Raw genomic sequence first — 23,605 nt, forward strand, 5'->3', positions numbered from 1 at the left:
CACTGATATTTGGAAGTAAAGGAAACTCGTGGTATGCCTCACAGGATTTTTAAGGTGACCATACTGAAAAATGTCAGAAAGATATGTAAATCTAAAGAATGCTAAATCAGTCTGAGTAGTGTCAACTAATTTTCCCCCAAAATTGCTTTTTTTTCTTTCCAAATAACAGAAAGTTACATAACTAGAACGAAAGCCCATGCAGTAGTAAGATAATCCATGTGTTTTATCCGTATGCAAGCACAGCTTCAAATTTCCAATTAAGTTGCAGGACGGACCAGGAGTTACATATTTTAAGTCATTAAACACAACAAGTAAATTCATTCTTTTTTTTCTGGATGAATATTTAGAAGTCTCGATGCACCCTACAAGACTATTTCAAAGGCAAGTGTCTCACCTGGAACCCATCCTACAAAGCGACTGGTAAGACGACTCAGGCATATAAACAATAGCAGAATTGTAGCACAGCATAAGAAAGCTCAGCACCTCAAACCTGAAAAGAGATAAGAGCAAAACTTTGCATGGTTTAAATTCTTAATATTTCATCAGAATTTAACACAAGAATTCTACAACTCAGTCTCAAAAAATACCCACAGGAAAAAGTGTCAGAAGCAAACACACAGATCCTGAAATCCTCTTTCATTATAATTCACTAACGTGAAATAGGCTATTAAAGGTTCAGTATTAAACACTTAAAATTATTATTACTGAAAACCATTAGCATATGCAGGAACTATGGAGGAAATGGCATGTGGCATAATATTTGGACAAAGTTATAGAACTGGACAAATCTGCATTCAAAATTATTTTATCGGTTTTCCCAGAGCTGGCTTTAGACACAGGTAAAGCTGGCAGTCACTATAACAGAAGGGCAATTTCTCTCATCCCTAGTTCTGTCTATCCACTCAGCTCCATTCCTCTTTTCCTGTGGAAAAAGAAGTCACAGCCTCAGAGCCAAAGCTGAATTTTGTTACACTTCCAGGAAAATTTGAGTTGACAGACATAAACCCAAAGATATTCCTGATGGACACAGAAATGGCAGTGAAGTTACTCTCTTCTAAAGTTACTAGTAGAGGAACATACAAAGTTGGAACAAACAACAAAAATGCTATACCTCAAGATTACCAAGACTGTTCTCTAGATTTATTTCCAAGCATTTGATGTTGAAAAAGGACTGAACACATAATATATTTAGTCTTAATGTTTAAAGACTTGTTGTCTGCCTAGTGAAGCACCTCTCATGTTAGAATACATCCACCTACCGGTTCTGTGCTGTGAAGGTTTCTCTTTGAGGATGAAGATCACTGTAAACTACCCTGATGAGATCATGCTGACATAGAGCTCCTTCAGTTAAAGCCATGGATCCAATAGTAGACGGCTAGAAGTAGGTGGTAGGAGGAGGAAGGAAGGAGGGGGGTAGAAATCAAGCCGTAAGTAAAAGGTCCCCAAAAGCATTAAAACTCCTAACCACCCAAGCCAAAAGATACACTTGTCTTGTGATCTGTAAAAATGAAGATTATTCCAGAAGACAGTAAATCTAAAAACATTACCTAATTTCATTATTATAAACAGTTTCCACACTTACAAGCAATAGAGCAGGTAAGAGCAATTTTCAACTTTAGTTCTTACATATTCGTTTATATTGTTTATCCTAATTGACCTTTTGTACAGTAACAGTTGAGAAAGAAAAACATGATTCCAAGTTCAAACTGTATTAAGGAGGAGTTAGAAGAAGGAAGACTACTTTCACACTAACACATAAGAGGCAAAAAATCACAGTTGCCACTATGACACAACTAACCTCTGTTCAAAATGGGCACTGTCAAAGATTTTTCAATATTTACATTCCTTTTCTCCTACTAATGCTACTGAATTCGATTACACTAATTGCAAGCTACTGACATTGAAAACTTACTGCAACAAGATGCATCTAAAATAGCCTGTTGCATCAAATGGATCCAGTTTTCACTCCTCTAACAGATCCAATTATAATTTACCACAGCAACTCTCTTACCTCATGATATATTGAGGGTTTAGATAATGAAGGGATGGTGAAAGATAAAACTTTGTTGTTTCCATCTTTGTCAGCAATTTCCTGCATTAAAAAAAAAAAAAAAAAACACCACAAAACCAAAACAGAAGTAAGGAGATAGGACTTGGAATAATTTTCAAATCTTAGAAGGCATTTAACAAATAATTAGTTGGATGTCCTAATCTGATAAGACTATTAAGACCCTAAGGTCTCTGTGTGTTTGCAGAATATCAGCAAATTTACATACATACTTAAAAAGTGGGAAAGACCTCTATCACAGACTGTTTTGCAGAATCAGTCTGCAACACTTAAAAAAACCAGCATTGGCTCCTTGATCAGTGTGACTTAATCAAAACCAAAAAAGAACAAAAAGCTCTTCTAGCCCACCTTCACACGATAACATTTATTAATAATAGATTTGCATAGTGGAGCAAGGCTATACTTTAAACCAAAAAGATATAGACACATGAGGGCTGATGAGTCACTTGCTGACAATGGGCAGTACTTCATAATAAACGCACCACAGAGAAAAGGTGAAATCAAGGGGACTGGCAAAGTTTCTTCAGGCATTCTATCAGCAAGAAATACATAGAATGTTTTCTCAAAAGGCTTTCAAACTGGTCAGATTTTATAGTTGCTAGGCTACTACATAAGCAAACCCAGCAGTTTTTAAAGCAAATATACTAAGAGCAATTACATAAGACTATAGCAAAAAGGAGTCTAAAATCCTGCGTTTTCACTTTGTACAGTAAATTTTCAAACAATGAGCTGTAGTCATTCCAGTTCATGTGAAAACTTAGTCCAAGGTAGCACAGTATTTGTAGTAGGCGTTAAGGATCACAATGGGAAGACAGTTGATAGAATTTAGCAGCATGCAAAAGATTTATCCTTGACTTTCACTTCCTAAGAATTGACAAAATAACTTCACTCCTTCAGTCTCAGTACATGTGCAGAAAAATACCAACAACGTAACAAAAGAAAAATAATAGTGGGAGCCACTGTCCATTTTGAGGCCTGCCTCTTCCTGAATCTCGACCAAATGAAGAAATTCCTGTCCTTAAAAAATATGAATCACCAACATGACTTTCAAAGGAACTGCAAAAGGACCTTTATGAGAAAACAGCCGACAAAGATAAACACGCTAGTTCAACCCACCAACAGTACCAAAAATCAGCAAGCAGTTTCCAATATTTTTTCTATCAGAATAAACCTAAAATAACTGGATCTTCCAGTTGTTAGAGCCAGACACATCTGATCTACAGACACATAACAAGAACTTTTTTTTTTTTTTAAGAATCACAATTTGACTGTTCTGTGTCTCATCATGTGTAGAAACATAATCCACAATTTAAAGGAGGAGTTTACTATGATAGTAAAGAGAAGGGCAATGTTTCAGTATAATATGTTTTAAAGCCCTATAACACAGAAATTCCCATTAGAGAGTCTTGGCAGTATTGCTGAATTTATCAAACAGCCTCATAACATTACAAGAGCAAACATTTCCAGGCTAAGGTAAGGATATAAAAAAAACACTTCTACATCCAACAGTCAAACTTCATCATTTACAGTTACCTTTACATATTCTTAAAATCATAGTTCCACTCAAGACAACTATCTGCCTCAAATGTACACATGCATGTACTTGAGTGCTAGCATGCAGAGTGGTTTCAGCTTCAAATTACCCTTGACATATTCAGAGTAAGTGGGGGGTGGGAGGAAGTGACACATGAAGACTGACCAAGCATATTGGCCTGACAATCATCTCCGTAGAAAGTTGTATTTTTCAACATTAAGAAGGGCTACTTAATTTCCTTACAAACACAAGTATATAACAGTTCAAGAAAGCCAATGAGATGATCCTTTTTAGTTAAAATGTTTGTCCTAAAAAGATTACTATCAAAAATAAAAAAAAAATATATTTTTGCAAACACATTCTTACTAAACCTTCATTACATTATGCTTTTCTCCAGATTAAATATGCTTTCACATAAGCGTATTATAATTTTAAATATGTTGTTCCAATAATTTACCTTATTCCTAGAGGTCAGTGACGCAAAACCTCAGATCAAAGCTTTCCTCAGCCATTCCCACTCATCTCACTTACCAAGTTGTAAATGCCAAGCAGCAATGCTTCAATGCAACCATTACTCTGCCTATCCCTGCTGGCAGTAAGACGCAGATATACCCATATCAACTCTGGCAAAAATTGCAGCGTAAATCTCTTGAGCCGAACTTCAGAACTACGATAAAGTTCAAAGAGCTGGTGGCAAACAGGCTCCAGGAGCTGTGGAAAGGCAAAAAGGCTAATGAATTACAGTTAGGCTTCTCTAAAGAGGGAGAATGAAATCGCAAATATGAGGGCTATATCATAAAGCCACTGCAGCCAGTGAAAATTACATTCCTTGATGGCAACTAAGTGAATGAACCAAAATGGTATCTGCATTCCTTTTAAGAAGATCTATAAGGACAGACCTGAGGGGCACTGGTATGCAGGACTGGGAAATGAGGCCTTACTACAGCCACCACCATCTTGTGCTTTGAGAACATTATTCTCTAGGGCTGTCAGTATGACATTTATTTTGCATATAGGTACTAATTTAAGGTATGTGACAGACACGTGGCTTGAACTATGTGCACCATAAAACTTTTATAAACCTTACAACTGCACCATTAAAGTACAAAGGTTAAAGATTAGCTGCTAATGATAGCTGCTAATAACAAGTCTATTGACAGAAATATGAATTTCTTACCTACGGCTTTTTAGTCTCAAACCCAACAAGCGTAGATTTGCTCATTACAATGCAAACTGATTTTTCCATCTAGAGCTGCCTTTCCAGTTCCAGTACAAGAACCAAAAAAGGCTTTTATCAAGTCAGTGTGATACAAGCATGAGAAAAACCCTGCCATTTTAAGAGTCTACAATGCCAAACCAATAGTTAAGATGCATCCACAGAACTGTTAATGAACGGGGGGGGGGGGGGGGGGGGGGGGAAGGAAAAAGAACCATGTCAAACTGTCTTCCCCTTTCCAATGACTAATCAAGTTTTTAATACCAAAGTCAAAAATGAGGGGAAAAAAATATTCAGAGAGGAATTTTGATGAGGTTTATGACCAGTATCTAGTATTACATTCTAAGAAATGGGATGATCTAACCTAAGGAAAATACTCATGGGATTCAACGTCCAAAAAGACAGAGGCATCCGTGTAACCTAAAGCGTCTATATTCATATAGAAGAGTTAGAGCCAGAAAATAGAAGCCAGAATCTCAAATAAGTCTTCTTTCTAACTGTACATGCTTTATACAGCTCTCATACACATACATTATAATATTACACATTAAATGATACATATCATTTTTTAGAGCAATTAAACCCTACATTTGACCAACACAATAGCAGCTGTACTGGTGAGACAAAAAGGCATAAAAAGGAAATACCCAGTGCAGAGCAGAAGATCACAGGAGGCATATATGACTCCTCTTCCAGAACACGCTCACTCCCAGGGATATGCACCTTAGGACTTTCAGAGCAATGAAGCATACCATTTTTAAACCACTGATTACCTAAGCCGTAACATGACATCTATGTAAAATAAAACTTTGCTCTCAGACAAATCTCTTCTTATACAAGGCTCTGGTATAAGCCTCTGATTGACAGCCTAGTTACTCTAAGCTAAAAGCCTGTTTTTACAACAGAAGCAAAGAGAAACTCCACAAGAGGGAAGAAAGCTGACACTGACAACGTTGTTACAGAATGAGAGAAGTCCACTAATTTGGAGCACACAGATTTTTACAAGCCGTATATGTAAAATACCTCAACACTTAATTTTTGTTTTGGGATCTAAATCAAATTAGAAGCCCGTAAAGCTTCTATTGCAATCATTTTAATAAAACAACACTAGGGCTTTCTCTATCAAGTTGAGCATATATTATTTTATCTAGTACATTTATTCCGGTATGTCATACATATATAGCACTTTATGTTCAAAAGATTCATAAGTATATTCTTTCTTAATTAATATTTACTTAGTAGAAACTCCTATCTAAAAGTGACACTAATTATTAAAACCATCTGTTACAGTAAATGTTCAAATCCTCAGAGACAGAACTGTATCCTTGTTTTATGAAAGGCCTAGCACATTTCAGATATTCAAATAAAAAAAGTGGTTAATAAATAATTCAGAGATCACTGAATAAATTTGTAGGTTTTCTTTAAACGAAAATATGAGCAAGAAGCTAGCGTAAAGAAGGAAAAAGAAGAAATCTCTGGAAACAATAAATACAAGCATATCTGCAAGGAGATAACAGGTGCAAGAAAAGCTAAACAACTATTATCAGAAACCAGATATATACAGCAGCATTGCTATAAATAGTACTTCTATTAGATTAGAGATGACAGCAGCCCAAAGCTGTTTCCTATTTCAAATTAGCCAGTCTTATCCACGTTCCATTAAAAGCAGTGGAAAAAGAATAATTTACTTTAGCTGAAGTCAGATGAGAGTCAACCAGAGCAGTTACTGAGTTTATCCTACTTTCTTTCAAATTAAAATTTTATAAAATTAGCCTTCTAAGTGAAACCATGCTCCCTAGAAAGATACAAGCAATATCCAGCCACTGGTGCTGCAAGCTATGTAAACACTCCTCTAGTAGTTGTTTTATTAGTTGTGCAAAAGGTTTAACAACTGCAAATTACTTAGGTGAAAACCTGGAAGTTGTTGGTTGCAACTACTGTAGCACTTTTGGTCTGTTCAGAGCTTTAAGTCCACAAGAAAAAGCTGCCATCACAAAGATGCTACAACACAAATATTTTCAAAGGCACGAACACCCAAGTTTTTCCTATCAAAGTATAGTATGATCATCTCCCACCTGGAAACACAAAACTTGACACTGTAAGAAAGAACAAATGTTTTCCTTGCACCCTAGTGATCTGGCTTTTCAGAGAACCAGCCTCTTCCAATTAATTCTCTGAATATAAATATTGAAAAGACACAGGATAAACAGAGGACATGGAGCTTTTGTCACCAGTAGTGGGTGTATACATGAACTGGCACACACTTTTTTTTTAATTCCAAAGATCTTTCAGTCCAAAGTCAAAGGAAACTGAGTAGCACAGCAGTCAGCCAAAAAATCCAAAGTAAAAAGTCTCTTATAACTTTATCTCTTTTCTGACAAACTAAAAACTTATATTAAAAGAGCTTTCCTATTAGCATAAACAGCGATTAGCATAGCAAACAATTACAAACAAAATTTTTACTGGCTTAAATACAGTAAGTGACAATGATATAATTTGCAGACTTCATTTTTACACCTCACAGAGATACAGACTAGTCATGTTTTAAGAAAGCTGATGAATAGCTTTAGTTTGGCTTATTTTACAAGTCTGCCAAATCTTAAGAGTCATACCTTGAAGTTAAATATAATGTATTATAAAATGCTTGACAAAGATTGGAAATGCTTGCCTTTTTGAAGATTTCAATTGTGGTAGACAATAATGTGCTCATTTTAGGCTGAACTATAACATAGTGGGTGAAATTAGTTATTATTTGAAGATTACTGGGTCTGAGAAGTGCTTGGCATTGCAAAGGTGATCTCATTTTGTTTCAAGGCTGAGCTTTCCAAGTTAAACCTAAATAGCCCCATATGAGCATTCAATATTTAAATTTCATACTGCATTAACTTAAAATCCATACAGCATTTATGTCTACAGCTATAAACCAACTCCAAAAATTATAAAACTATCTAAAAAAAATGTACTTCAAAAGCACTTTACTTTAGAATTCAGATATTATACAAAAATCAATACATTATTCAGTTAAATAAGCTGTTTATGAGCAAGATCACTCTCTACTCTTTATGTAACTTTCTGCTCCAGTCATTATCTTCACCATATTAAAAAAAGTCAGGGAATTTCCTAAAAGGTAAACAGTAACAATTGTATTTTAACTTGACAGTATGCTTGCTTTCATTTGATATCTCTCAAATTGGTAGACAGTTCTCAAAAAAAGAGAAACACCTTGTTTGTTTGTTTTGGTTCCTAAGCATGCCGATTCCATGTTAAATTAATAATCGTAGTCTTGTCAAGGTAGAATTATGTGATTCTAGAAAAACCCATGTTTGCCCTAAACAGTTTGCCCCTTTCAGGAAGTTTTAAAAAATAGGTCAACTTTATGATTAAGTTGTACTAAAAGTTACTTGTCCATCGAGTTTAAGAATCCAGCAAGTACATTTTTATAATAGTCTACTACATAACCTTTATCTTCATAAGCAAGCAGTCATCCTTCTAACAAATAATGCCCTATAAAACACATTTTAAAAAACCCTCACTTAGCGCCAAAGATTACCACAGAATTATGCAAAGTAATGAATTTACTATGGTTATACTCCTCACATGCAAGTAAGTCTGGAAGAAATGCAACAAGGAAATACATACTGCCTTAACAAGCAGAACCTGAAGTTAGTCATCTTTGAGCTTGGGATTGCTTATCTTTGGGCCTGATTCTGATATCAGGTATAACAGCAACACCAGTTCCACAGAGTAATATTTGACAAGCATCAGTGTGCAGTAACATAAGATTACTGTCACACCCTTAAGAAGATACTCTTTTTGCAAATCTGGTTCCCTGCATCTTTAAAAAATTAAATCAAATGCTTATTCTCAAAGCAAAGGAAAGCTTTTACATTTTCAGAACTATATACACACAAATACATATATACTAAAAGACAACAGCAGCTATGGTAGCTCCAGGTTGGAGAGAGTGTAATGGTAGCTTCAGTACAAAGAAAAAGGTCACTATGCAAGTTATTTGTAACGCTGAAATGAAGTTGACAGCTATGAAGCTTTTTTTTTTTTATTGCATGAGCATTATGCAATCTCCTTTAAGCTCCATCAAGCATTCGGCTTCCAAAAGCAGCCGAGCTGTGCCTAGGAAAATAAAGAACTTCCTTGCTGTGTATACTTGCCATTTAATTTTTAAATATACAAGAGTTCACAGATGATAAATCACATATTTTGAAGCATTTTATCTAAAGTAGTTTACACAGCAGAGAATGGTATGCTTCCACAATTTATTCAGAAGTTATATTTCACATGCTTTCCCAGAAATGCTCATAGCAGAAGCCAATGGAATAGAAAGCTCAGTGTAACGTCATTTGCAAAATGAATTATGTACAAGGGTAAGCTAAGTTTTCATCGTGTATATTTATATTTTGGGGCCCTGGTTCTGCTCTTGTTTACAGCAGTGTAAACCAAATTACATAAACATGATACTGCTATAAGCAAAAGAAGATCTGGTTATTTTAATAGGATTTAATAAACTGATTCCATCTTCCACTGTAATAAGCCACCAGGTGAGAAGCACATTGGTCTTACTGAGCTTCACTGTAAGGCCTACTTTGTCTCTGTTATGACTGAAAGGTGGTTTCTGGAGAAAAAAAATCCAAACCTCATGCCAAATCAAGTGTAACAGTCAGCTGTGGCAAGTAAAATCTAGCGGACAGCATAAACTGTATTTTTGGGAGCAGATGAAGTTGTGCCTTACTAGAAAGGCATTAAAGTAACTGTCAAAAAACAAGAGAGTAAAAAGAGGGATGATACCCATATTAGACTACATTAGAAAGGAGAATCGAAGAATTTTTCTCTCCATCTCCACTTCTCAATTACTCAGATTTTAGTTGTAGAGGTGGAAGATACAAGAATGTGAACAAAAATCTTTTTTAAAGTCTCCTACCTCATTATTTGGGTCTTGAATGACCTTATAAAGAGCTGGTACCAGTGTTTTTTTTCGGTGCAATGTAGCTGCATAGCTGGAAATTTGTGTCTCAGGTAATGCCTAAGGAAAAAAAAAACCTGTTACCCTGATAAATCAATGCTTCCAAGTATTAAAGATCTCCACAAAAGGACTCAGTCTCATCCCAACATCAAGAAAAATTCCTGAAGTTCAGTAAATTTTCAGCCTTGTAACCTAGTTTGTTCAGTATCAGTTCTTCTCCATATTAATAGCACTTGGGGGCACATACCAACTTTCAGGGTTAAACCTAAAAGCAGTTTCAGATTTATCTTTCATAAAATCATTTGCTCCAGGTTGATACGAGGACTCTTTCTTGATATTCTGTATTTAACAGGCACCTTTCAAAGTCTTTATCAAATCAGCTTGAATTATTTAAGAGGTGTGGATAATCTAGAATGAGCATGGACAGCGTCCAGTGCCACCAAGCAACCACATCTGTGGATTTTTCATCCTTGGCTCCTCAACAAATTTACAAAACTAGCATGTAATGGCTTATTGTGTATCATTAATGATGTGAGGAATTACTAATTCTTAATTTAAATAACAGATCAATTTCATATTAGTCATAAAATCCAGTTTTCTTGTTCATGCAATATTTGTATTTCACTCAGCATAATTATCAACATGCAGAATAGCTTAAAAATACTTCAGATTCTTCATGACAAAACAATTCATTTTATGCAGACCATAGGGAAAAAAAAAAACAGACAAATACTTTTCTTTAATATTTTTTTAAACTCCAAACACTGTTATTTTTAAAAAATTAGTAGACAAGTTGCTCAATTAGAAATTTGGGCAGAGTTATCCAGCTGTTAGTTAAAATCTACCAGCTTGATCTACACAGAAATATATGTTTTAAAAAAACCCACATTGCTATAGCAGTGTTTTGCTCTACAATAATACACCATAAAAATAAACTACTATTAGAACTATGTATTGCATATTATGTACCAGCTGACTCACCTACATAAACCTTTGCATGCTTTATGCATTATTAGAAGTTGGAAGATCAAGTAGATATTTAAAATGTTAATTATTAGATATTGGGAAAAAAAAATATCAATGTTCTGTAGCATAATGGTACAGCTATCATTCATCTTCTCAGCTCACCTTGAATTCTGACAGCCATTCTTCCACGACACCTCGTTCTGATCCCAGCATTTTCTTACTTCTTTTGCTTCTCTCTTACCTTTAGAAGAGAAAGGAAAAAAGAAATTAAATAAGAGTTCTGGCAGTAAAACTTAGTTTTGTAAAATCCGACCCCAATGAAAAGCTGGTAACATATTTCCAATAGAATTATATAACATCAAACAATAGGAAAAGCTGCATTTTGGACAACTGGTCCCATTTTCTAACAATGACTAAACTGTTCTCTTCAGACTTTTAGTCAAAAGTATGGCACATTAATGGGGGAGGAGGAAAAAGAAGGATTCAGTGCTTCAGGCCAAAATGTACATTATTTAAGACAAACACATCATCCCATTCTTGCTCCCTTACCAAATATAGTACAAAGAAAAGACAAGTGGAGCAAAGTAAAGAGCATCATGGAACAAATCATGTGAGACATTGTCATGACAGTTCTAGATACAGCTTGAAGTAAAGCACCTTCATAAAACCAGTTATTAGACATCCTAATAGCAGAACTTTACTCCTTAAAGCTTGTTCTTGAAGAATTTGAGGCTTCTCGTTCAAACTGCAAGATTTAGCTCTTCTAAAAGTATGTTGGAATTCTCAGAAACAAAAAAAAAAAAAAAAAGAAAACTTGCAAGGACAACTGTTGTATATAAAATGAAAAATAGTAACAACAGTCATATATAAAATGAAAAATAGTAACAACAGTCATATTCTAACATCTTTTGAATTCTCATAAATTTAATTCTCAAGGCAACAGCATGAATGTTTAAAACACAAAGCATCATTAGACACCTTTGCTTGCTGTTTAAATAGGTCCAAGCAACAAGGGTCATTTTGTCTTTCTGTGTGATCTCAGTACAGGTTGGCAATACCTGCAAGTCATTAAGGTCCCAGAAAATTTTTATCTGATGCAGTGAAATGGAAGCTGTAGCGTAATACTAGAGACTAAAGCCTAAGAATAGTGACCTAAAAAGGGATAAATTGAGGAGACAGTAAAATATAAGAGCTGTTCGAAGCCATACTAAACATATGAACACAGTGATTCTTAGTTAAGGTTTCAGCAAAAGTTTATTTTTGACAGAACCTGCAGGTTAACAGCTGCCTGAAGAGAAAAAATAAACAGAAAAACTGTGAAGAGACACTGTATTTTAAGAGACACTTTCGTCACTCTTCCCCTCCCCTCTTCCCCCCCTTTTAAGAAGTTTATATTGCTGTATAACAACTATATGCAACAAAGCTGTCACACACTGTTATATATCTTTACCACATTTTTCCTAAGAACTACAAATACCCATCAGCTTCAAAGACTTTTTTTTTTTTTTTAATTAATATTTTTTCTTTCAATACAGTCAACTTTTACTGATGTTCTTTTAGCCTGGGATGGGGAAAACAGAGAAACACTTCCACACACAGATGATAACAAGATGAAGACTGCTACCATCATCTTTAATCCCAAAAACACTTATGTTCATCAACTTCATACAAATAATGTCAAGAAGTACATTAAGTGCTACTATTTTCAGAATTTATTGTAAAATTTATAAGAAAAAGGCAGGTAAACATGAAGTGAATTATTTACTTTTTACAATTTTCTTTCTCATGTGTTTTGAAAATTATTTAGGCTCAATCAAAAGTTATGGGTTTGATATACATCATGGAAGTCCTATGATAAATGGCCTTTAAATAGCCAGACTAGATGATTGGAACCACCTATTTGGGTCTCAGAACATACTTGTTTTGATTTCTGAAAGAAGATTTGTATTTAAGAACAGATCAGTATCTGTTAAATGGAAAATGAAGTGAAATAAGATATAAAAATTGTGTTGGGAAGCTTTAAGTTCAGTGTTAGCAACTTTGTATGAATAGGGCTACACACAGCATTTAGCATGGCCCTTAGCAGCAAGTCATTCAGAGAATACAAACTCCGGTGGGTAAGGAACTGCCTCAGATTTCTAAAGCATGTTTAAATTATAAAGAGATCAGATTCAGAAATAACATTAGATTAATTTATATTCAAGTAACAGTTGGGTGACTTACTTCAGCAGAAGCGCTGACAAATAATTCTATAAAATAACACAACACAACTAAATAGATGTCTGCAGACAAAAGTTTCCAAAGACATCCTTTTCAATAGATAGGGGAACAGATATCAGTCTGTTGAGAAGAATGAGCAAGGATATAAGTTAATTTAAAACACCACAGGACATGCCACAGAAGAAGTTGAGATTTAGTTCACTTTGCCTGGAAAAAAAAACATTTTCTACAGAAAGTGCAACATTCAACTTTACCTCTTTAAAGAAGTCAATTTTCTAAAGGAGGACGAGGAGGAGGAATGCAGCAGTTTTTCAGCCTGGGATGCATTTGTCAAGCCTTCAAGCACTGCCTCGTTTCCTGAAAGGTGAAAAGAAACTCTGATGATGACAAAAATATAATAAAGCAAACAGTAATGTATATATTTTTTGACATTACAAATTGAAGTTTATCAAATCCACTAAAGCATATCTGGGTCCTTCTGTAACAAAGCAATTTGCCACAAAAAAAAAGAGGCTCTGTTTTAGCAGGGAAGAGAGGAGGAACTGTCTTAATCCAAAAAGAAGGCTTTGTCACCTATGTGGAAAACCCTTACGTATCGGTGATGCACAGTACTACAAGCACACGAGAAAGGAAAACTGAAGCACTATTTCTTACAGTGAAACAGTGCAAGAAAGATGCAAGATGAAAGAGTAATACTTTTATAAAATGTGAGCTGAATCAATACCCTGACTCTGGAGAACATACACCTCTTAAATGGAATACATTAAAGAATCTTCCTTACTATCATTGCTCTTAAAACATATTCCTTACAGAGCCAAAATTTCAATGTCATTGCAAAAATCATGTATTACACTAAAGGTCACCTTTCACTGCAGGATCCCTTCATGCTGAGCATGAGGTAAACAAGACACAAATGAGCCCACTCTAAGTAAAGTAGAGGATTTCAGTATCTGGAGACCTCTAATAGGAAACTGAAGTATATAAGCAATGGGTGTATTCCATTCTACACTGCTTATTCAATTAATTACTTTTCCAAAGTACTGAATTAGTAAAAGATCCTTCCCCCCCCCCCCCCCCACGCTAATTAGAGACAGGCTAGCAGGAGGTACCATCCTTTTCAGGCTACACTGCAAGTGAAAGCTTTTATCAGAAGATGGTATACGCAAACCTGTGTCCTCTATGAATTTTCTAAAATCAACTATTTTTTTAAAAAACGCAATTCCTTGCAGAAATCTTAAATAATACACTTCTGAATGAATGAAATTAAAATCCTCCTCTTCTTTCCCTGACAATATTTATTTACAGAAGACCTGAAAGACAAATGTATGTATGTATTTAACTTATTATCAGTTGCTTCTTGTAATTACCAGGCACACATCTTCAAGACAGAATATCAGGTCTGTAAGAGTTGATTCAGGACCTCTAGAAGCTTCCCAAGTTTTACAACATGCTAGAAACAACTTCTACATCCAGACATATCTGATACACACTACTCTCTAGAAATGTCATGGGGTCCCAACTAGGTCTAAGTTATTATGCGTGCTACCTAGAGGTTCAATTGTACCTAACCTGCTATCCCTAGTGTCAAAACCAAAGACACAGATCCTGGAAGTTCACCAGGCAGGCCTTTCCAGAGCTGCATTAAGTTAGACATAATTTTTTCCTGGATAGGAACTTGAGTTACTTTAGCCCCAAAGCAAGTATCACAGTTATATACCAGCAAATCAGGCAAGGGAACTTCTATTTCTGTACAGTTTTCCCCACAAAAGGGCTAAGCACAAGCAGATGTGCAGTGACCTGGTTGGAGAATCAGGCTGTAACAGTTTGAAATTTTTCTTTCACTTGTCAGTTTACTCACAAACCAGATCTGCAGGTTTTCTAGAATTAAATTTAAGTAGAAGATAATTAAAAAAAAATTTACATAGCATCACACATGGGGTATGGGGGTTCAAGCTGTTTTACACATAGAAAACAGTAAATAACTGTCCTTAAATCAGAGGTAAATATCAGCTGTAACTCACAGCCAAAAATTCCCCTCTCCCCCAAATGATCCTGTTAAAATCTGGAGGCAAGTAGCTGCTCTCCTCCAGCACTGTATCAACTCCAAGAGATTACATTGACTCTGTATGAAGTTGATTATTTCCTTGGAGAAACTTTGCAAAGGGGAATTAAGATTATGCTTAAAAACAAACTAACAAAAACCCCCAAAACAACAACAAAAACCCCAATGCCACTACACAAATCCCTCTTCTCTTTACACTCCAGTGAGCATCAATATGTATGAAACTACAGCACAGCTCCAAGAAGAAAGCAAAACTTGTATTCGATAAAGCTACACTGAGCACCAAATACTATTGTATATTTTAAGTAGCAACAAGTGTTCTTTGCCCTACAGCACCACAATTCAGAGCAGGACTGCAAGGAGAACACTAAGCAAGCTAACTGTTGCAGAAATAAGGAAACACACAAGGCTATCAAGAAACACACGCATCAGGCCTGTAAAAATGTAGTAGTTTGGAGTAACAGAAGAATACTACAAATAAGTGAAATCAATGAATTGAAGAATTAGCAATTCTCCGGAGTCAGGATTTAGCCTGGCATATCTAAAGAAATTATAAAACCACCAAGAGTCACAAGAATGATTCAAATGCCTTACTGTGAATGCTACAGAGATGCCAGTGTTCCTACTATGGTAAGTCAGAAATGTCAAGTACCAAAATGGCATAACACCTAACCTACCTAAGAAATGAACTCCTCTTCCAGAAGTCTATTGAGCCTTACAGAAACTCCACATATAGCTGTTTGACAAACAAGTCAACTCACATAAAGTTAAAAACTGAATCTGTGCTGGTGTCAAAATTTGGGTGCAGTTTGATATTATAGTTAAGCCCATCTAGTGGCTAGGTCCCATGAAAAAGGGAAAATATACTTTCCCCTCCAGTATCCCACAGTTTTCTGTCCCAATGTTTGTGCCATGCATCAACCTTCAAGCCAGCCCTGTTTGGGGGACTTCTTCCAGTGTAGGTCAGCTTCAGAACCAAAGCCATACCCGCTGCCTAGGAAAGCAACCATCTTGAGAGCAACTGCTGAAGCATGGAGCTTATGCTATGCCCTTTAAGAATAATGCCAGAAACAAAATCCAGTGCACAATGTATTCTTACATGTGGTACAGTAAGATTTTAACAGTTTTACTTTGAAAAAGTAGAAGAATTGTTGTTAAGGTTGTATGTGATAATCTCCAAAGTATGCAAAGGATTAGAATATGGGGCATCTAGCACAGGAATCTTGTGCTTATTCATCTCCGAAGAAAAGGACACTGTACAGTGCTTTTTGTGTATTTGTTAGGAGAATGGGGGGAAAAGAGCTTTACACAATAGATCTTTTGGGGCCACCTCTACTGTATGCTCTATCCATTTTCACTCAATGAAAATTCCACAGGCAGCTTTGTGTGGTCGCTTATATAAATACAGCTAGTTGTTCTGATGCTTTCAGAATGTTTTTGATGGGATGTACATTAAAGACCAATAATATGAACTATATCCCAGGAGGAGGAGAACCTTATCTAAGTGTCAGTCTTGCACCACATTTATAGAAAAATATAAACACAATCTATTCATTTCTCCAATGCTATATTTGCATCTTTCCTTGAAGACTTTTTCAGATGTTAAAGCTTGCTTTGCTCGTGTGGCTTAAAAAGGATGTAGACATATAGCTCTGCTGTATCAATACAGAAGTAGCCCACACGTATTCCAGCTACGATTACTCTACTAGTTCAGTTTTAGGACAAACCATCTCTCCCTTTCAAATTACCTGCCTGGATATTAAAAAAATATTTGTAAGGACTTGTACAAACAGGTGAGAGAGTCAGGTCATGGACTTACAGTACATTAACTCCGCACTGACTCCCTACAAGAAAACTTAACAAAAGCACAGCGAGCATCCTAGCTCAGTGCCTCCCCACTGTGTCCACCCTTCAAGCCGCCCCATCGGAGCGGGGAGCGCTGCCCCATTCTGCACTGCGCCAGCCAGGCTGCACCTGATCCAGTTTGCCACTTTTGCTGGAGAGGAACACAAGCACAACAGCTGCGCGACTGCCTCAGCCTGACACACAGACCGTACTTGGAATTTTCACATGAGCACCTGCGAAGCGCACCTCGTGTTTACATTCACTCCCCGGTTTGCTGTACCTTTGGCGGGGGGTGTGTGTGTGGAATATCAAGCACCATGTGGGTGTGTCTCTAAAATAAACTGGTTCAACTGCATTAAATCCTGTGCATATTTATTCAAAGTTGAAGTTGCCTGAACTAAGAGTATTTAATTTAATTTCCAGAGTGTTCACGTCTCTCCCAAAGCAAACAAAATACAGGGAATACAAGAGATTTCTCATGCTTATTTTAAAAAGACTAGATTTTTTTTTTTCCTACAATGGCTCAAAGGTTCTTATAATATGCAGGAAGGATAATAACTAAGCAGAAATTTGGTTATTAGTAACAGTAATAATTAAATATACTAAAATATTTTTACATAGGGACTGATTGTTAAGATTCCTTAAATACCAAACAAGCGAGCAAGTTTAAATTCACACTAAGGCATGGAACATAAAAGTTATAGTTGGGAACACAGTCACTCATTGTTAAGATCAAATATAAAAATCAACTACTGAAAAGCTTCCCCAAAAAAGCACTTAAAATAATAATAAAAATAGTTTTCTCCTAAACTTACTCATTTGGCATAAAATGGCAGAATGAGACATAAGGGTGTTAAATCATTAGACCTGGAATCTTTACGCTTAATGTTAAAGCTACAATATTCTGTTCTCAAAGGAGTCACAGTCTTGCACTGTACATCTGCAAATTACAGCTGAGATCTAAACAGAATTCTACCAAGCAAAAGCACTCTCCTAGCTCATGCCAGGCACACAAATAAAAAAGGTATGAAACCATGGGTTAACTCCTGATGGCAACACATGAACTGCCTAGATGTTTAAGAACTTAACTTTCGTTGGGATATACGAGATAGCACCTCACAGCTTTGACTTTCCAGGTACACTTACGATGACAGTTTGGGGAGGATTAGACTAGTTATAAAATATGTATAAACCAAGAGACAGTGAAAACAAAGTTACCAACAGACTGAAATGCCATGAGATTATGTTTAAATTACAATCCTTCTATTTGCTTACCTAGAAATAGATTCCCTTTTTAAAGATGCTTTCTATGTAATTCACCATTGTCTATATTATTGTCTTTGAAAATACCAAAGTCTGAAATACAACTTATTACAGTAATATACTATTGAGACAATGAAACATAAAACTCTGATAACTGCCCGAGAACTTTTGACTTCTACAGTAACAGACATGAAAAACGGACTTCTCTCATCAGAGAGCACATTTTTCACTCACATTTACAGTAAAAACGTACTGACTAAATACATTATTATTTACCAGTCTGCTTCTAAACCACTAACCAAGATCAATTTGCAACAGCAACATGATTACACAAATAATCAGAGCCAACAGCACTCGCTATACAGATATACCAACTATTACAGAGAGGATTAAAAAGAAAAAAGTGCTACCAATTAGATATTAATAATTGTTGACATTTAAGAAGATAAGACTATTCAAATACACAGAGGTTTTTTTGCTGTTGGTTTGTATTTTATTTGGGGTTTTTTTTGTCTGTTTTAAAGAAGCCAGGATTTTATACTGGCTCCAAAATACGTGGGGGACATTACAAAAACAGGATGTGCACTTCAAGAATGAGTCAGGGGTTTTTTTGCCACTATACACTAGATGTCACGATGTATATCATGTAATTGAGTCCTAGCTGCATGATGAATAATAACATTATATATTTTTACCTCAAAGGCTATGGCAAGAATATTTTGCAGTTAAAACCTGGACTGTCTCAACAAAAAGAACAAAGCTTCAAGCTACACGATCTCTTTCCAGTGCCACTCATCCAAGAGAACATTACTGGCTGACAGTAGGTCTAAAAGAACAGAAAACTCAGTTATCAATATAGCTTGTTCTTCCAAGCTACATATACGCTACTCTCATATCTGTAATTCATTATTGCACATGGAAAGAAATGTATTTAAAGAAAGATTTTTCCATGCTACTTCTGTAAAAAAGTAGCATGGAAAGCATCAAGAATGCATCCTTACTTTGAACTAAATCTACATTCAATTCCTTTGATCCAGAATGTTCACAGCTCCATAAGAAAAGCACCTTCATTTAATATAATTGACACTCTGGGAAGCAGAATAGATAAAAGACAACATGAGATAAGGTGGTCAGAACTATGTAGGAAACATGCTTCCCCACCACACACACACTTTAACAAGACTGGTGAACTCTGGAGAAAGGAAACTGGGCAACATGCTGACAAATGCAGATGATAAAAAAAAAAAATTAACTTCTTGTGATAAGTTAATCCTGAATGCAGAGGTTTAAAACACTGAATGAAAAAACACTAGGTAACACATCCAACAACTTAATGAAAACATCTGCTCAGGAATGTATCGGCTGCCAGGAAAGATATCAAGGTGTTTGACCACACAGAAATGGTCCAAAGTAAATCTGAAAACATGTAAGTAGAGCATACAAAATTGATAACATGCTCTTACTTGAAACACTGGCCTACATTTGATTCAAGCAACCTAAAAATAAGTATGTGTAAGGCAGAAAAGTGGTTAAGAGGCAGTTAAAGATAATGAAAAATAATTTCTAACCTGGATATGGGAACAATTTAAAAAACGCAAAGAAAAAAGAACTCCATGTCTTAGAATCACATGGAATTAAGTGGTAGAGAAGGTAGAATGGATTTTTTGTAACGGAGTAATACAAAATAAAACTTTCAAATGTAACAAGGTAGAAATGTTAGACTGCAAACAGTATACTGTTTCTCATACTGTAAGAGGACTCATTATCATAAAATATGAGGGCAATAAGAGATGTTAGATAAATATTATAATACCTGTTTTACATAATTGCTTCTTTTGTAGAACAAGAAGAGTAAAGGAGAATACTTAATGGTGTAAGCTAGCACTTAATTGACACGCTTTACAAAAAACTTCTCCTAGGACCACCTCCTTCCTTAATTGCTCAGTATACAGGCGTATACAGCTTCATCCAGCTACTGTCAAGTTACATGCTACACTATATTAAACAGCCATGGTATGGTCTGATTTCCACACTGGAAAAGGGATTGACTCTTAGGCTAATCTGATCCCAAGAGAAAATAAGACCAGCTTTGGGAATGTTCAATTTTGGTAGATTAATACATGTACTTTTAAGTAAGTACAAGTAGTATAATATATGTTTCTTATAATAAACATATCACAAATACCATTGTGATTCCCTTCTATCCATCTACATAAATATATTATTTTATCACAATAATATTTAATAAACACTTAGATAAGCTGCCATTTTGGTAAGGACATAAAAAATAATTTCAAAACCTGTTGTCCTCAACAAATCAGAACTACAACTGCAACTTGGTGTGAGAAACAGGTACAAGCATTCTGCCAGAACTCTCCTGGCCATATAGCTCCATAACGCAGAGAAACAGAAACTTCTACAAGGTACAAAACTGACAAAGGCAGAAAGAAACAAAACATTCTCCGGACTGTTATTAATTTATATCATCAGCTCAAGCATTCTCTTTAATAGAAAGAGAGCCCTCTTCCAACTCCAGTTCTTAGGTAATTTAATTGCAAGCTTAAGCAGACGGACATGCATTCCAACTTTAAAATATAAATGCTGACATATTCTATATGTGGGATTTAGGCTGCCAGCCTTATTAGCCAAGCCTTAGTCATGCAGAACAACTTGGATAAGACATTTCTTCCTTGCCCACTCTGACTCATTAGTAATAACCAGGCTAAAAAAAAAAAAAAAAAAAACAAGAAAAAAAAAAAAACCAAAACAACTTTCTTTTTGGATACCAGCAACAAAGAAAGTTATGTGAAAATGATGGGAGAAAGCCTTACCACAGCGAAGTCAGATGATTGACAATACTCCTGCAAATTTTCATGGTACCATACTTGCACAGAGAGCTCTGTTTCTTATCAAAAAGGTCGCATCAATTTCAGCTGCTGCCAAAAAAAGGGGTAAAGAAAAGACACAAGCCATCTGTTCCAAAAAGCCTCCTCTAAGTCATTTTAAGCCCTAAATTATCTTCTGTGCCTTTTCAAGCACCAGAAAGCTCAGCTGCCAAACCTTCTATCTTCCTACAATTACTACAGTGAAACTGTGCTTTGCAGATACAAAATTGCTGAAGACAATTAGTGCAGTGTGAATGAAAATACAACACTGAAAATACACACTTCATAACAGAGTTTAAAAATTATTTTAAAGCTGATGCTTTCCTTGTATTGCACAGAGTAGTTGTAGAAAGCTACGGAAGTCAGGTGATTCTAGAGAAAAATTTAAGTCCCGTTTGCCTCAGAGAGTCTAAGAACCTGAATAAAACACAATTGTACATTTGTAGCTAAATCCTTCTCTTAGGAGTTCATGCAATGAATGAAGCAGAAAAGAGAAGAATTAAGATGACTAAGAAAGTAGAAGGAGACATTTATCTTCCATATATGAAGAAAGTACTCCTCTACTTTACTTACAGGATTTGGGAAACAATAATAGAATAAAGAAATTATCCTGCAGCCTTAAATACAGCAAAACACATGTTAATTATTCTATTATAAAGACTCGACGCACTTAAAAATATAAATACACACACACGTAGGTTAGCCATAGAAATGTTACCTTATTCTCTCAGCACCAGTTTCCTTAGAAACAACTTCATGTAGTCATCCTACACTAAACCTAAAACATTCTCTTGTCAGGATCCTGTGTGATAACCCATCCTACGCTAAACAATAGAGCCTCGTCCTCCCTTTGCATCAGTTCATATGCAATAACTCGTCCTATGCTAGTTTGTCTGCAACTCATGAATTTCTTTACTTAGGAAAACATTACAATGCAAATTACTTTCCGTGTAACCCTACCTCTCCCAAACACCTTCTTGGTTCACAGTTTTGGTTCATGAAGTAAATTAAATCTAGAAAGACTTCACTAAAGATAGAAAATGCATAGTAAAAATGGAGCCTAAAAAAAAAAAAAAAAAAAAATCTAAGAGCAAACTAACACTTGCAAAACCACAGTTAAGGGATACTCAGTGCTAAGTACTAAAAATGAACAGGCACAAGCCAGAAGAATTTTTGTGGGAAAAACAACAACAACAAAATTAAAAAACAAAACCAAAAAATTGGACAAAACACCCACACCACCAAAAAAACCTCAACACACACTTTGGAATAGGACTGCAAACATTATGCTGAGAAAGATCACTATCTTGCCTGCAAAGGAAAGAAATGCATGCAGAAACAGTTCTAGAAATATGAACTGTAGATTCTAAGCAGCTTCCCATTTTTGAGCTGTAACATCCTCAATTGATAGAAATAAATGTCTGTTCTATTATGAAAATAGCCATAAAAATTAAGTCCTCTATCAATTCCAGACCAATAAAATATCAATACATATTTCTCACTGCAGTATCTGCTACCAACTGTAATTCACATGAACTGGAATTTAGGTTACATATCCATTAATTAATTTACCTAACCTCCTTTCTTCTACCCTAAGTATTCCCAAAGAGATCTAACCTAAAGGATCCTCTGCTGAAAGTAATGAAATCCCTCATTCTAATCTTTCCAACTTCCAGATGGTAAAGCCTTCAGCTCCAGGAAGTAGAGTATAAGTAAATGAAGCTGAGGTGACAGATTCCCCCCCGCCCCACTTACTTACACATCCACAAACTCTTAAGTGAATGGAATCTTCACGTTTATTTGAATTTACTTCAAGTATAGCTAAAATTATGTCATATTCCTGTTTTTTTTTTTAAATAATACAGTAAGAATACAAAATTCCAACATAAACTTTCAAAATGCCAGTTAAAGGTCCATGAGCATTAGGATATATTCCTTTATTGCATGATGCCGTAGATTTCATACGTGTGACTCAGATGCATCATTCACATTTAAGATGTATGGTGTTCAAGGATAAAATTAATTCTCATTGATATTCTGGTCTTGCTTTTCCAATACAAGTTCCCAGACTTTAAAAAGCAAAGTGAACAACAAATATAGTTACATGAAACATTACTGATCTCACCACTACTCATCAAGATGACACAACTTCAGAACAGCACAGATCTCTTCCGCTTGACCTAACAGAATATATGAGGCAGCCAAGCTCTGCACAGAAAACATGAAGAGGACTTAAGGCACACACAGAGGCTGCTTGCTATTCACAGGTAAAGTGGAGTGGCATCAAGAATCCAGAAACATAAGGTCTGCTTCAACTTGCAGAGTCAAAACTGCTCAGACCATACCTGCCTTTACTAATTCCAATTGTTACTTTACAGAAAACAAATTGTCTTCTTCCATGGCATGCATCACAGCATTATTTCAGCGTCAATCATTTTCAATCTCACACTTGTTTTCTGAAAGTTCGAAAGGTGTTTTTAAGAACTGCAAAGAACAATCTCACAAAATAGGAAGAAAAACACCGTTATTTTATACTGAGATTAGACAGACCGCACGAGTCAGAATTTC

At 35.6% G+C, this 23,605-nt stretch overlaps 1 protein-coding gene across 8 annotated transcripts in view; it reads right to left on the reverse strand.

The window, feature by feature from the left end:
- Positions 1-23,605, reverse strand: part of HYCC2 (hyccin PI4KA lipid kinase complex subunit 2) — a 57,199-nt gene that overhangs the window by 19,710 nt on the left and 13,884 nt on the right. For 4 of the 8 annotated variants that reach the window (XM_082312348.1, XM_082312347.1, XM_082312342.1 and 1 more), the window contains exons 3-9: positions 13,237-13,339; positions 10,925-11,003; positions 9,755-9,856; positions 4,134-4,313; positions 2,012-2,092; positions 1,260-1,375; positions 395-490 (exon numbers count right to left, since the gene is read on the reverse strand). In XM_082312348.1, coding sequence (XP_082168474.1) covers positions 395-490; positions 1,260-1,375; positions 2,012-2,092; positions 4,134-4,313; positions 9,755-9,856; positions 10,925-10,975 — 626 coding nt within the window. In that variant the 5' untranslated portion in view covers positions 10,976-11,003; positions 13,237-13,339. Of the gene's footprint in view, positions 1-394; positions 491-1,259; positions 1,376-2,011; positions 2,093-4,133; positions 4,314-9,754; positions 9,857-10,924; positions 11,004-13,236; positions 13,360-20,983; positions 21,089-23,605 lie in introns of all 8 variants that reach the window. The other 4 variants (XM_082312345.1, XM_082312344.1, XM_082312346.1 and 1 more) reach the window with 4 other exon arrangements.

The sequence above is a fragment of the Platalea leucorodia genome (genome assembly GCF_965183815.1).
Source record: "Platalea leucorodia genome assembly, chromosome: 5".
In the NCBI taxonomy this organism is placed as follows: Eukaryota; Metazoa; Chordata; class Aves; order Pelecaniformes; family Threskiornithidae; genus Platalea; species Platalea leucorodia.